Genomic DNA, 15,178 nt, shown 5'->3' with positions numbered 1-15,178 from the left:
CGCGCTCACTCAATTTTTTTTTCAAACTTTATTGAATGTAACAATTCAATACTAAACAATGTTAAACAGCAACAACGAAGGAACAAGCCAGTGGGTTATTATTACATTTTAGGCAGATATATTTAAACTGACACACATATCAGCGCGCGCCCCCTGGTGGTTTTTCACCGCGATGATCATAAATCCAACACCGTCACTGAAGAGAGACTGAAGCATGTCAGAGATGTGGAAGACATGGCAGGAATAGATAGGAATATGTTAGTAGTTATTAATTAGTAGTATGGACAGCAAGATATTTAATGAATGCATTGAAGATGAAACTGTATGCACTAAGCTTTAAGCTGAATGTCAAAGAATCAAAGGCAACTCAAAATACCTGAATCTCAGACTCAAATGGAGTATAAGGTCAAACTACTTAATTTTGTTTTTCTTTACAACACTGTAAGCAGTAAGTATTTCTAGTTAGCTGAATGATCTCAGTAATTTAATTGTATTTAATTTTTCAATTATTTAATTTAATTAGGTAACTAAAGTAACTAAAAAGTAAATGTAACTTTGCAACAGTAACAAAAAGCAGAACCTTAAGGCAGTCAGGGCAAAAAAGTCAATAAAACTTCTTAACTATTGATTAGGAACAAATGTGAAATAGCAGTGATTAGAAGCAGCATGAAAACTTCTTAACTAGTGTTAACTACTACACTGCAGTGTTCTCTTCAAAACATCTGAAACAGACTAGAGCAGATTTAAGTTTGATATGCTCTATTTTTAGTCATTGAAAAGTGTATAAATAAGTGCTAGATGTCACCAGAATGCACCAAATTGCACCATATTAAAATTTTCCGGGGGGGCATGCCCCCGGACCCCCCTAAAGTTGCAAGCACCTGCGGAGCGGCGGGTCTCGCTGTGCGCGGTGTCGGGCCAGTAACTTTCAAAAACTACTGGCCCTGTGGGCCAGTGCAAATTTCTGGGCTATGTCAACCCCTGCAAACTCCTGAACTCCTGGAAGAACCCCATGTTTTAATGTGACTTATTCATCCACTGATGTCTACCTCTTTTTTTTCTTTTTGCCTTGCACATGCCATTTTGCACAGAATCTCTTTCATTTGTATCTGTTATTTTAATTTAAAATTGCATCTGCCCTACCAATCAGTTTTTGACGTGCTTATGTGCTCCTTCTATTACTGTGATGTCTAGACACTGTTTTGTTGTGGCTGGAGCTAGATCATTTTATTCAGCATTGCATGTCCAATGCCGTTCACAAATAAAACAAACAAACAAATTGAAATCTGTAGAGATTTTCGTGAAGTTAACCAGTTAAATGGCGTAAACTCCACTCTTCTCCAGTTTTAGCTGTGGTACCCAATTGCTCCAAATATCTAGAAGACAAATAATCAGTTGATTGCACAGGGAAGGAAATGAATACCTGGTTCACATGAGTTTCCCCATTGATGTTTGCTAAAGCCAGAGATTTAAGAAAAATCTCTGCATGCATTGGAGAACATGCAAACTCTATAAATGGACCCGGTCAGGATTTGACATTTCATTGGAAGTGGCTGCCTGAATGCATGTTGCATTGCAAAGGAGGTTGTAAAGGTAGATAGAGAGATAATCTGAAAAGATTATTAGTCTCCATAATTCCCTAATAACTCATTTTTAAAGCTTGTATAGTTAGTTTTTTTTTTATTTAAAGAGTTGCTAATGGATCTTGAAAGGTCATTAAATATGGCAATATAAAATTCCTGTTAGAAACATTCTCAGACGAAGTTCAGGGTTTAAAGACAAGTATATAAAATGTTTAAAATAAAAACTAAGTGTTAATTCTGGATGCATATTGAGTGTAGAGAGAAGAGCAGTGGATTGATTTAGTGAGTCAAAGATCAGAAACTCACAATTAAATGTAGCAATTGAGAGTATATTTGTGTTTTATTGTACTGTAGCCTATTTTCCATCGCATTATAAGGTGCATCAGAAATGAATGGTCTATTTCTTATGTCATATGTAAGGCACACCGAGCTAAAAGGTACATTAAGACTTAATATCACAGTAAGTGCAGAACTTGAATGTGACATGTTAGAAGTGTTAGCGACGTTAGTATATTCACAATACCGGTAACTTCCAACCTTGTTTGCAACAGGTAAAAAAACAGACTGATCCTGCTAAAACAAACATCAGTTGACTGCACATACTGGCGAATAGGAAACCAGGGTTCGTCTCCCATGGGGCGTGATGAGCTTCATCCAGTGTGGGTTCTTGAGCAAGACTGTTCCAGCCACTAACTAGCTATGTAGTCACAACGGGGCTCAAGTCTGGGTCTCGCTAAACCCGTCCCTAGCCTGGCTGTCCTTCCTGACACAGGAAGGACAGAGATTTTTTTTGTCCAATGTCCTTCCTGCACTGTCCTTCCTGACACAGGAAGGACAGTGCAGGAAGGACATTGGACAAAAAACATCTCTGCCAAACCACCAGTGCAAATCAGTGAAGGTGGATTCAATTCAATGCAATTCAATTCAATTCAATGCAATGCAATGCAATGCAATGCAATGCAATGCAATGCAATGCAATTCAATTCAATTCAATTCAATTCAATTCAATTCAATTCAATTCAATTCAATTCAATTCAATTCAATTCAATTCAATTCAATTCGTAGAGCCCAAAATCACAACAAAAGTCGTCTCGATGGGCTTTGTGCAAAAAAATGTAGAGTAAAACATAAATTCAAAAGGATCATGAACACAAATAATTCAATAGAGAGATTCTAAACTGAACTAACTCAACTAAAACTGGACACCCCTGCCCTTAGACCCTCCTACGTGGTAAGGAAAAACTCCTAAATAAAACGGATTCCGGAAAAAACAAAGAAACCTCAGGGGTGTCCACATGAAGGAGGGGTCCTTCCCCAGGACAGACTGGCGATGCCAGAACTCATAGAGAAGAATTAACTTATCTAACTCTACAACAAAACATTTAAAGTCCAACAGATGAGCTCCAGTCTGATATGGCTACACGTTAGCCACATTAGTGTATTAACAATAACAACTTGTAAAACGAGCTGTTTAAAAAAAACAACAAGGCTTTTATGTATTATAGAGCAAAAAATATGGTAATTATTGTCCAAAATGTTTTCATGCATGGTGCACACCTTCAGTCTGTGGGATTCTAACATTAACAGGTATAGATTTGCAACCATTTAAAGCTTCAAGGTTTTAGCTTTTTTTGTACACATCTTCTTTCGATTTGTTTGCATCTTGTTCTTGATTCTCAAGCGACTAATTATATTTTGTAGGCTGGTTGCATCACCTAAGATAGAAATCACTGAAGCATGTCACCACCTCATACAGTTGTCACCAAGCAGCTTTTTTTTAAATGCAAAGGTGTAAACATAAAAACTTCCAAACCCATATCATGTTTTCATGCAATGCTCTGCTGCAGCTGTTTGATGTTGAATATGTCCACTCATTTTTTGTTGTAGTTTTCATTAAATTGCCAAATTAATTTTGATTTGAGAAATGAATAAAGAAAAAGGAGCCAGGGCCATTATGAATGTTACATTTGTTCGCCCAGAAAAATTCTTTATCAGTGGTGTAACTCCCCTCTGGATACATCACGGACACAAGGCGTTCTGTGTTGACGGGTGTTTATTTGCACACAGGTGCCATCAAAAATGCCCGTCAACACAGAACGCCTTGTGTCCGTGATGTATCCAGAGGGGAGTTACAGTGAGAACTCGTTGGCTGCAATACCACAAAGGGGGTTGGAGATCTTTCTGCACCAACTCTTTCAATGACACAAGACTTGTTCCATGTAAAAGAAATAAAGTTAAACACTTGACACTTTCTTCGCGGTATAACGTTTAAAACACTGACACTTTCTCTGTGGTCCATGCACTCTGTCTGTAGCGTGTTACAACAATAACAGTCTGAAGGAAACAAAAATCAACTTAAAAGTTCCATTAACTGATAAAATCGATTATTACCACTCTGATAATAATTTCAAGGACTGTTTAATAGCAAATGAACATAAAATATGCATCACTGAAATTAATATATAAACTTAAGCTTAAAACAACAACTTGCAAATGGCAGTGCTGGCAGTTACAGTGAGTTTTCCAATATTCCTCACACTCAGTATTATTATGTTTTCTTGTGTTTTGTCTATGTAATGACTGTAATTGGAAATGTCTTTCTCCTCTTAGTTATCTGCTTGGTGAGGACTCCTCATTCTCCTAAATACATGATTGTGTTCAACTTGGCTTTGATAGATCTGTGTGGAAGCACAGCTCTTATCCCAAAACTCTTGGACTTTTTTGTTCGACCACCCACTGTTCTATAAAACAATTCTCTGAAAATGCCAAGTCAAAGCTCAATTGCATCTATTTGTCTTAAATGTTAACTTTTTCTAAGCATTTTTATAGCAGTTTTTTGAGGTCATAAAAAGAAATGTTATTTTTAACACTTCTGGGTGTGCTTTATATTGTGAACATTAACCTGGAGGTTTGGTCAGAGCAATAGTTCTGAACACTGCTGCCCAGAGCAGTTTTACTTCAAATTCAACGTCCAACATATACCTGAGGCCTCATTTCAAAGCAACCTCCCTACAAAAATTGATTATTTTTGCTCACAGGTTTATCCTGTTGAATGACCCATAATAAAACACCACAAAGTTGTTGACAGCAAAACTGTTTGTATGGCAAGTAAACATATCAAAATATGTCAGTAAAAAAATGGCAAAAAAAGTCATCTTTCAATTATGCCCTAAAAGCTAAAAGGCGCACATCATTTTTTCCTGTATGTTGAAGTCTCAAGATGAGGGTATAGAACGTTATTTTTCCCTTCCAAAAGAAAATGTCATGGTGCCTCTGGCAGTTCTCCTCCCCCACCCCACTCTGCTCTGCTTCTGAAGACTCCCATCTGTTTCCACTCAACTCATCTACTTGTAGTCTTCTTTTTTTTTTTTTTTTTTTTTTTTTTTTACTTGTCCTGTCCAACAGCTAGGCAGACAGATGAGAGCTGAGGGCCTCTTGTGTTGGACATATTTTACTTTAACAAGAGAGGTTATTAATCTTCAGACAAACCAAAGGTATGTCTGAATAAACCCCTTTTGTAATTGAGGCCAAACTTTATTAATTTCAATCATGTTTGAAAATCTTTGGTGTTGGACCGGACGGAAAAGGAAAGAGGGGAAGAAGAGAGAGGGACGTTAGAGAGAGGGGGGGGGGGGGGTAGGAGGGTGATAATAGGAGGGGAAGGGGGGTAAGACCATGAAGCAGCATAAAGCAACAAGTTTACTGGTTGTTAATCATTATGGTAAGGTTCAAATGTATTACAAAAAGGGCGGGGCCTATCCACACACACACTCAAATGTTATAAACACACCTGCTAGCTGCAAAAATGTCCACCTGTCGACATGTACACAAAACAGATAGTGTTCACACGCATACTTATGCCTTAAAACCAACTAGTGTGAAATATTTCAGTCATTCAATCATGCAAACTGTTAGTGCAAAGGTGAGCTAACACCTGTGCTCAGGTGAGTGTTTATGTTCTTCTAAAATGGATGGTGGAACGTGACAAGAATTAGGGAGAGTGCCCAGCCATCCCCACCCAAAGACCCCCACCGCAGCAGCAGCGGCAGCCGGAATCCCCCCAACGCCACACGGGAACCGGCAGGGAACAACCGCCACCCGGGCGACCAAGCCCGCCACCCAGGCCAGGGCCAGCAGGACCGCCGCAAGGCCCCCAGAGCCAGAGAGCAGGGAGGCACGGAGGGAAAGAGAGCGCCGCCCCAGCCCAACCAGAGAGCAGCCCCCCCGCCGCGCCGGGAGCGCCCAACGCAGGGCCCCACCGGAGAAGGACACCCACAGCCCCAGACGAGCACCCCACCACCACCCAGGAGTTCCGGGCATCCCCCCGCCCCTACCCCAGGTACGAGCCAGGACCCCCCAAGGGAGCCCCGCTCCGCACTCCAGGCAGCCATCCACCTGGCCCACGGTTGGTCCAGGGAGGAGCAAGGCAGGGGCCCTCCGCCCCCGCCCAGGAGGGGGAACCCCAGGGAAAAAAGAGGGCCCACAAGGGGTGTTGTAAATATGGCCCGACCAGGCTCGGCCACAGTTGGAAATTTGGCGGGGCCCAATGCTCAGGAGCAGGGACCAGAACCCACCCCCCAGGGACACGAACACCCCCAGCTCAGATGTAATGTGAACCCCCCCACCGCACGGAGAGAGCACCGCTGGACCCATGAAGCCGGCACCCCGGGGACACGGCCGCCGTTGCAAAGGGGCCCGTACCCCCCACCAGGGAAGAGGTAGGGGACAGATGGTCCTAGGTCCCACCTTCCTTGCAAAATGTGTGTGCGTGTATGTGTGTTTGAGAGGGTGTGTGTATGTGTGTGTGTTTATGTTGGGATGTATATATTGAGGGGGGAGGGGTGTGTGTACTAAGGGCGGTGCAGTTAAAATTGGCGGGTAGGGCACTAACTACTACTACTACTACTTGCAGTCTTCTTAAGGAGATCCAGATCCAGCACTCATCGCCAGTTCGTTGCTCCTCCGTGGTGCCTAGTCTGCTCACTCATGTTCTCGCTCTTGAAGTTTTGCCTCAAGCTAATAATTCCCTAAGTCTTGCTTTCAGGAAACAAACCCACCACGAGTGTTAACCTGGGATTCGCCTCCAGAGCTATTGGGCCTCCTCGATCACGCCACGATTCCTGTTCATGCCTACCCTCCAGCACAGCCTTTGCAGAAAACCTCCAGCCACGCCACAACTTCAAGCCAGGATTCCCGTTTCTCATTCTACTACTCACCTGCTGTCATTAGCCGTCCGTACTAAACCCCTCCTACTCCTCCTGGGTCTTACAGGCTCAAGGTGAGGAACCCAACCATGCTCCCTGTCCCCAAGGAACTTTGTCAGTACCCTCTTCCCTCAGCTCCAACATTCTTACATGGGGTCAAGCCTCGCGAATCTCCTGCCATATTGGAGTTCATAGGACCATCAACCTCCTGAAGAAACGTTTATTCTGGCCTGCCATGGAGAAGGACGTACATGAATACGTGGCGGCTTGTACCACCTGTGCTCGCTCCAAGATGTCTAACTCACCTCCTGCTGGTTACCTGCTTCCACTACCCACTCCTAGTCGCCCATGGTCCCACATCGCTGTGGACTTCGTTACTAGTTTGTCACCCTTTCATGGACACACTGTGATTTTCAACATTATCTACCGTTTTTTGAAGTCTGCTTGTTTTCTCCCCCTTCCACAACTCCCTACAGCTACCGAGACCAGTGAAATACTGGTCGATCAGGTCTTCCGCCATCATGGGATTCCCTCAGACATTGTTTCTGACCGTGGTCCCCAATTCGTCTTGCAGGTCTGAAAGGCCTTCTGTTCCGCTCTAGGTGCCACAGCCAGTTTGACGTCTGGGTACCACCCGCAGTCCAATGGCCAGGCGGAGAGAGCCAATGAAGAACTGGAAGCTGCATTCCAGAACAGCTCTGATTGGTCCAGGTTTCTGGTTTGGGTTGAGCATGCCTATAATACTCACCCATCTTCTGCTACAGGGATCTCTCCCTTCAAGGCCTCCCTTGGGTACTCACCACCTTTGTTTCCGTCACAAGAACTCTATCTGGCAGTGCCCTCTGTCTAGCACGACCTCCAGCGGTGCCAACAAACTTGGCACCAGGCCAGGGCCGCTCTCCTCCGCACCAAGGAGTGCATCTGCCAGATTGCAAATCATCACAGGGTGGTGGGACCCACGTACCAGCCTGGTCAAAGGGTTTAGCTCTCGTCGCGGAACATCCCCACCCAGGCTACCTCTCAGAAACTGGCCCCCCGCTATATTGGACGTTACACCATCGACAAAATCATCAACCCTTGCTGTGTCTGCCTCAGACTGCCCACTGCTCTCAAGGTACATCCCTCCTTTCATGTCTCCCAGATCAAGCCGGTCCACCCGAGCCCTCTATGCCCGCCGTCCGCTACCACTCCACCCGCCAGAGTCATCGACGGCTTCCCCTCTGCATGCCCGAGTCATCGTTGGCGCCCCGGCCTTCACCGTCATCCGGGTGTTGGACATCTGGCGCTGCGGCTATCAGTTCCTGGTGGACTGGGAGGGTTATGGTCCAGAAGAACGCCACCCCTCTCTGATCTGCTCCTGAGGACTCCCAGCTGTTTCCACTCAACTCATCTACTTACCGTCTTCTTAAGGAAATCCAGATCCAGCATTCATCGCCAGTTCGTTGCTCCTCCATGGTGCCTAGTCTGCTTACTCATGTTCTCGCTCTTGAAGTTTTGCCTCAAGCTAATAATTTGCTACGCCTTGCTTACAGAAAACAAACCCATCACAAGTGTTAACCTGGGATTCGCCTCCAGAGCTATCGGGTCTTCTTGATCACGCCACGTTTCCTGTTCACGCCTACACTCAAAAAAATAACTCATTGGATAAACTCAATTTAAGTATGGGCAGGATTTCCATCCAATTAATATGAGTAGCCCCAACTCAAAGAAAAGTCTTTCATGTAATGAAATATAATTGAGTTAGTCAAACTCAATTTTATCACAAAAAGCCAAACAGAAAAAAATCCATTAACTTAATGAAACTTACTTACTGCAAAAGAAAGCAAGGCAAAAAACATTGTGTGACACTAGTCTCAAACCTAGAACCTCAGCAAGTAGATCACTGTTTAATGAGGTTCTTCGTGTATAACCTCATTGGGAGAAACCAAGTTGAAATGATTCCAAGCCACAGTACGTTTTTTTACTTGGAAAAACAATAACGAAAGTTTTCTCTCTTCAAAAAGTCGAAGGATTTGAAGGATCAAAAGTCCTAGCAGGCAAATAGGTGAAATAGGTGAAAAATTGTAGCCAAAAAACGGCGGAAGATACTATAAGAATAATAAATAAAGAGAAACAGGAAAACAGCATTCAACCAATAAAAGAAGAATCACGGAAGAATGATTTTGCACGTGTAAAAGGGAGTGCCTCAATTTCGTTGCAGCCATAGCGCATGCGCACAGCATGCCCCCTTAATTGAACTAATTTATTTTGGATAACTGGAGTTTATAGGTGAAACTATTAATACTTTTTATGTTGGGTCAATTAAATGTAGACACATATTTCTAAAATAAATATATTTAAAAAAATACAAACTTCATTTACTTGTGTTACATGAAAGAGGGGCTTTAACCATTTTTTTGAGTGTACCCTCCAGCACAGCCTTTGCAGAAAACCTCCAGCCACGCCACAACTTCAAGCCAGGATTCCCGTTTCTCATTCTACTACTCACCTGCTGTCATCAGCCGTCCTCCTTGCCATCGGATCTACGTCCTGCAAAAGTTAATCAACTAACTTACCTTACACTCTCCTGTTTTCCTTCCTAGGTCTGTCTCGGTTCTTTGAAATCATGACAGAAAAAGTTAAAAGCAGTGTTGTATTATGTCAAAAGGGCTTTATGCAGCATTTTAAATAATTGTCAAAAAAGATCTTTTACTTTGATGAAAGCAAAAATCCTTTATATTAACCATATCAGCCTGGTGGCCTACCAATTATAGTTATGACAATATATTGTGATTTTATCTAGGAATAGTGTGTTTAAATCAAGCTAAAGCACAGCATTTTTTGCATTAGGTACACCATCCTTTGATAAAATCTCTTAAATGTATTATTTTGAGATTATTTTGTATGTGGGGTGTTTTGTGCTCAATTTCTTACAAGGACTACTTTTTAAAAATGTACTCTTAAAAATATCAGAAAGAGTCTTTGTTGACATGATCAATATTATTTTTATTATTATTATTATATTTTTTTTGAGTCATCAAATTATCAGACCAACTTGCTGTTGCAATAAAAATACTTATTCTCTTTTTTTTTATTGTTGAAAGTCCAAAGATGAGCAAATATCTTGTTACACTTTAATATAAAATATATCGATATACAGTTGAAACCAGAGGTTTACAAACAACACATAAAAACACACATATGCTTATTAGTTTCTTACCATCAGACATGAAATAAAGTAAACTTTTTCTTTTTTAGGTCAGTTATAATTAACAAAATTATTTCTATTTGCTAAATGTCTGTGTAGCACCTCAAATGGACCAGAATAAACTCTAGGTTCAGAGGAGCAGCTGAACGGACTTCAGAAAATAAATGATTACAGGCCATGAACAATTAAACCTGAAAACCCAAATAAAATTAGTATAGAAAGAAAACTGATTAACCCCGGGGTTGGTCAAATTTTACCAAAAAAACTTTTACTTTAATGAATCTCAATCAATTTAAATCCACTATACTAGTTTGGTGCACAAAAAGGCAATAAAACATTTTTTAAATTCTCTAAATCAAAACAGTATCTCAAAAAAAAGAAAATACAAGTCTGTTCTGTCCTTGAGGAGTTCTTTCAGATCCCAGTGACTCAGCACCTGTGGAAAAGGTAGTCACTCTCCTACCATGATTGAACGCAGTGTTCGATTTCTCCCTTGTAACAATCAGGGTTCCAAGGTCCTTTTACGGTTGCTCGTGTTCAGACTCCAGTGGGTAGCTACTTCTGTTCTCTGGGGTGAACATAATAATTATATAATTATTGATTATATAATAATCAATTATTTCACTCACCAAATCCTTTGTCAATGTGAAACAAAACAAAAAACTCGTTATCTGGGTGGCAATATCTCGAAAGATAACCGTCTTTCTTTCCAGGGAAAATATGTAAAAGAACGGGGACAACTCGCTCACGTTCTCTTCCAACAGTCTGAGGTCCAGCTCACAGATCACACAACTCACATATCCCTGCCCGCATGTTCTTCTGTGCTTCCCAACCCTACGGTGGCCCAGAAGGGTCACAACACAACACATTAACTTTACACACAACACATTAACTTTACACACAACACATTAACTTTACACACAACACATTAACTTTACACACGACACATTAACTTAACACACAACACATTAACTCACAACACATTAACTCACAACACATTAACTCGCAACACAACACATTAAATCACAACACAACACATTAACTCACAATACAACACAATAACTCACAACACATTAACTTACAACACAACACATTAACTCACAACACAACACATTAACTAAAAACCCAAATTATGCAAACCCTGGCAAAGCCATTTTATCCGCAAATTTAGAACCAAAACCGCCCAATCTGGCAACACCGCTGCTAGCTTCTCTTGTAAAAAAATCATGCTCCCTCCACAGCTTACTGTGACGTTACTTTCTGTTGGGTAGTTAGCCGCTCAGCCCAGTGGAAATTTCAGAATAAAAGCACTTCCATTGCTGCTTTACTTCTGTTGTGAGTTAAAGTGTGTGAGGTAAAATAATGTGTTGTGTTGTGACCCTTCTGGGCCATGAGTTAATGTGTTGTGAGTTATTGTATAGTGTTGTGAGTTAATGTGTTGTGTTGTGAGTTAATGTGTTGTGAGTTATTGTGTCGTGTTGTGAGTTAATGTGTTGTGTTTTGAGTTAATATGTTGTGTTGTGAGTTAATGTGTTATGTTGTGAGTTAATGTGTTGTGAGTTAATGTGTTGTGAGTTGTTGTGTTGTGTTGTGAGTTAATGTGTTGTGTTGTGAGTTAATGTGTTGTGTTGTGAGTTAATGTGCTGTGTTGTGAGTTAATATGTTGTGTTGCGAGTTATTGTGTTTTGTTGCGAGTTAATGTGTTGTGTTGTGAGTTAATGTGTTGTGTTGTGAGTTATTGTGTTGTGAGTTAAGTTAATGTGTTGTGTGTAAAGTTAATGTGTTGTGTTGTGACCCTTCTAGGCCACCGTACAACCCTCCTGTAGCGCCCTCTACAAGATGAAAAAAATCTATGTAACCTATTAACGTAGGTTACATCTGACTTATAAGAGTAGAGTTTTTTTAGACAAATTTGTATTACCTTTATCAAATGCCTTTAAAAAAACCCATCTCTTTGGAAGCTACTGATACATTTATTGACAGTACTTGTGTTAATTTGAAACAATCGTATCTCTCGAAAAGGAGATAAGTTCTGTGTCCCAGAGATGAATGTACTTTGGTCCGATATGTCCAGAACAACCCATGGACGAAGGCAAAGGATGCTGTGAAGATGCTGGCTGAAGATGGTAAGACTTTGTCACTATCAACAGTGAAACGAGTACCGATACTGTACAGACATAGGCTGAAAGGCTACTCTGTCAGGAAGAAGCCATTACTCTAAAAGAAACATAGCTAGGCCAGATTAAAGTTTGTTAATGAACACCAAGATAAAGACTATAATTTTTGGAAACAGGTCCTGTGGTCTGACGAAACTAAAAATGAACTGTTTGGCCACAGTGACCATTGTTGTGTTCGGAGGAAAAAGGGGGAAACCTGCAGGCCTCATAACACCATCCCAACTGTAAAACATTGGGGTGGCAGCATCATGTTGTAGGGTTGCTGGAGGGACAGGTGCACTTCACAAAATAGCTGGGATCAGGAGGAAAGGATAGTATGTGGAAATACACAAGCAACATCTGAAGACATCAGCCAAAAAATTCAAGCTTGGGTGCAAATGGATCTTCCAAATCGACAATGACCCAAAGCATACTGGCAAACTGGTTACAAAGTGGCTTAAGGATAACAAAGTCATTGTTTTGGATTGGCTATCACAGAGCCAGGATCTAAATCCTATTGAACATTTATGGTCAGAGCTTAAAAGGCGTGTATGCAAGGCGACCTGCAAACTTGGATCAGTTACACCAGTTCTGTCTGGAGGAATGAGCCAAAATTCCTACCAAATGTTGTAAGAAGCTTATGGAAGGATATCCAAGACGTTTCACCCAAATGCTGCAGTTTGAAGCACTTGTACCAAATGCTGATGAAATGGATGTAAACCTTTGACTTGGATGAAATTTAAAAAAACTAGAAATAATTTTGTTTATTGCAATTGACCTAAAACACGAAAAGTGTACTTTTGTTTCACGTCTGATAGTGAGAAAAAAAAAACATATGTGGTCTACGTAAACTTCTGGATTCAACTCTGTCTTTCTGTCCTCTATCTATCCTCTATCTAAATAATGGGGCCCCCTGGGCCATAACAATGGAGAGCTATTAACATAAGTCGCTGACCGAGGCCCAAACTGGTGCAACAAAAAGCAGGTGCCTTAGCGATAAAGCCAGATGCCCATACCTGAAGCCGTGCCAAAAAAAGGCTCCTGGCCTTGAGCAGCCGCCTATAAGAGGAAAATGTACATTCAGTGGCAGGGTCAAAACAGCAGAACAGACACACCAAGGCTGGAAACTGAACATTACTGGAGAGGTTTATGGGAGACAGAGACAGCACATAACAGCAATGCCCAGTGGCTGGTCTCTCTGAGAAAAGAACATGGCAACCTCCCTGAACAAAATCCAAGAAGGAGTCTCAAGGATATGGCAGTGCACAGGTCAAGACACACCAACTTGTGCACAGCTTGGATTGATTACAAGAAAGCCAATGAATCAATGCCACATACGGGGATCACTGAATGCTTGGAGCTGTACAACATCAACAGAGACTCTGAGAGTCTCCATGGGAGCTCAATGAAGCCATGGGGTCAATTGTTACATTTTCCAAACTGTTTCAACTGCCCCCGTGCAGGTGTGTTACATCTACCATCTAAGTAGATTAGTGAGGATGAAGCTCACAATACTGCTAAAAGCTAAAGCAATACGTCACCCAACTTGACTGAAAGAAAGCTAAATTTTTACATAACTAACATGATACATGTTTGATGAGTTCACCTATGACGCACGATATGTCAATATAAAAGTTCTGTGAAATAAGTTCTTACCTTGGAATAACATTTTAGTTTGTAAATGTAGCTGTGTTTGCTGAAAGACAAGTATTTTTTCATGTTCAGGCTAGGAACTCTCACTTGGTCCTGATTGGTGAAATTGCAAATGTTAGAACTGACCCGTGTTACCACTGTCCCTGGTCTCCCCTAATTTTTTTTTCTCTTTTCTTATTTGTTAGTTCTACCAGTTGCATCATCTAATGAGATGGCAATCACTGAGCGTCATTAAAGTTGTTGTCACTACGCTTTTTTACACCACGAGTGAACATAAAAACTGTCAAACACGGACCATGCTTTCATGCTCCGCTCTGCTGCAGTTTGGGGTTAGCTCAGGCAACGATTATCTTGTGTTGCAGTTTTCATTCAGCTCCAAGGTCTCCTTTTATTCAAGAAATGGATGAAGAAAAAAGAGCCAGAGTGGTTTTGAACATCACATTTGTTCGGCCAGAAAAATTCTACATCAGTGGGTTTTCCAACATTCCTCACACTCAGTATTTTTATGTTTTCTTGTGTTTTGTCTATGTAATGACTGTTATTGGAAATGTCTTTCTCCTCTCAGTTATCTGCTTGGTGAGGACTCTTCATTCTCCCAAATACATGATTGTGTTCAACTTGGCTTTGATAGATCTGTGTGGAAGCACAGCTCTTATCCCAAAAGTCTTGGACACATTTTTGTTCGACAGGAGATTTATTTTGTACGAGGCTTGTTTAAGCAACATGTTTTTTGTTATGTTCTTTAGCAGTTTACAGTCATGGACTCTTGCCTGTATGGCCTATGACAGATTTGTGGCAATCTGCCTCCCATTGAGGTACCATAGCATCGTGTCTAAGAGATCTGTTGCTGTGATTCTGCTGTGTATGTGGTTAATAATTCTGTTCGTAGCTGCCTTTACAGTGGGGAATATTAATCGTCTGTCTTTCTGTGGTTCACTAGAAGTGCAAAGTTTTTACTGTGACCATGGACCATTAAATCGCCTTGCTTGCAACGATAGATCCATAAATGATGTCATGGCTTATATTGGCTTAATTTTATTCATCTGCATTCCTTTTATACTAATAGTAATTACCTATTTGTGCATTAGCATTGCACTAAGCAGAATTGCGTCTAAAGTGGAACGACTCAGAGCACTAAAAACCTGTTCATCACACATAATTCTTGTGGTAACTTTCTTTATACCTTTGTTTGCCACTAACATCGCTGCTGTGGTCTCCTACCTCCATCCTAACATCAGAATAATAAATTCCTGTTGGACACACACCATCCCGTCTTTGCTTAATCCTATTGTTTACTCTTTGAAGACAGAAGAACTGCTGAATGCTATAAAGAAACTGTTTCAAAGAAACAGAATGACAAAAATTGAAAGCAAACAAAGTGTTTTGAAGATTTAA

At 41.2% G+C, this 15,178-nt stretch overlaps 1 protein-coding gene across 1 annotated transcript; it reads left to right on the top strand.

The window, feature by feature from the left end:
• Nucleotides 1–14,058: 14,058 nt before the first annotated feature.
• Nucleotides 14,059–15,178, top strand: LOC111948679 (olfactory receptor 8G17-like). The gene has a single exon (XM_023962774.2). It carries the CDS (start codon nucleotides 14,183–14,185, stop codon nucleotides 15,176–15,178), a length of 996 nt encoding a protein of 331 aa, XP_023818542.2. The 5' UTR covers nucleotides 14,059–14,182.

The sequence above is a fragment of the Oryzias latipes genome, chromosome 14 (assembly GCF_053564925.1).
Source record: "Oryzias latipes strain Hd-rR chromosome 14, Olatipes_Hd-rR_3.1".
Classification (NCBI taxonomy): domain Eukaryota; kingdom Metazoa; phylum Chordata; class Actinopteri; order Beloniformes; family Adrianichthyidae; genus Oryzias; species Oryzias latipes.
The sequence above is the reverse complement of the archived record's forward strand: the minus strand, read 5'-3'. Positions and strand labels throughout refer to the sequence as shown.

Coding starts and splice junctions, on each gene's coding strand:
- LOC111948679 (XM_023962774.2), top strand. CDS start 14,183: ATGGATGAAGAAAAAAGAGCCAGAGTGGTTTTGAACATCACATTTGTT.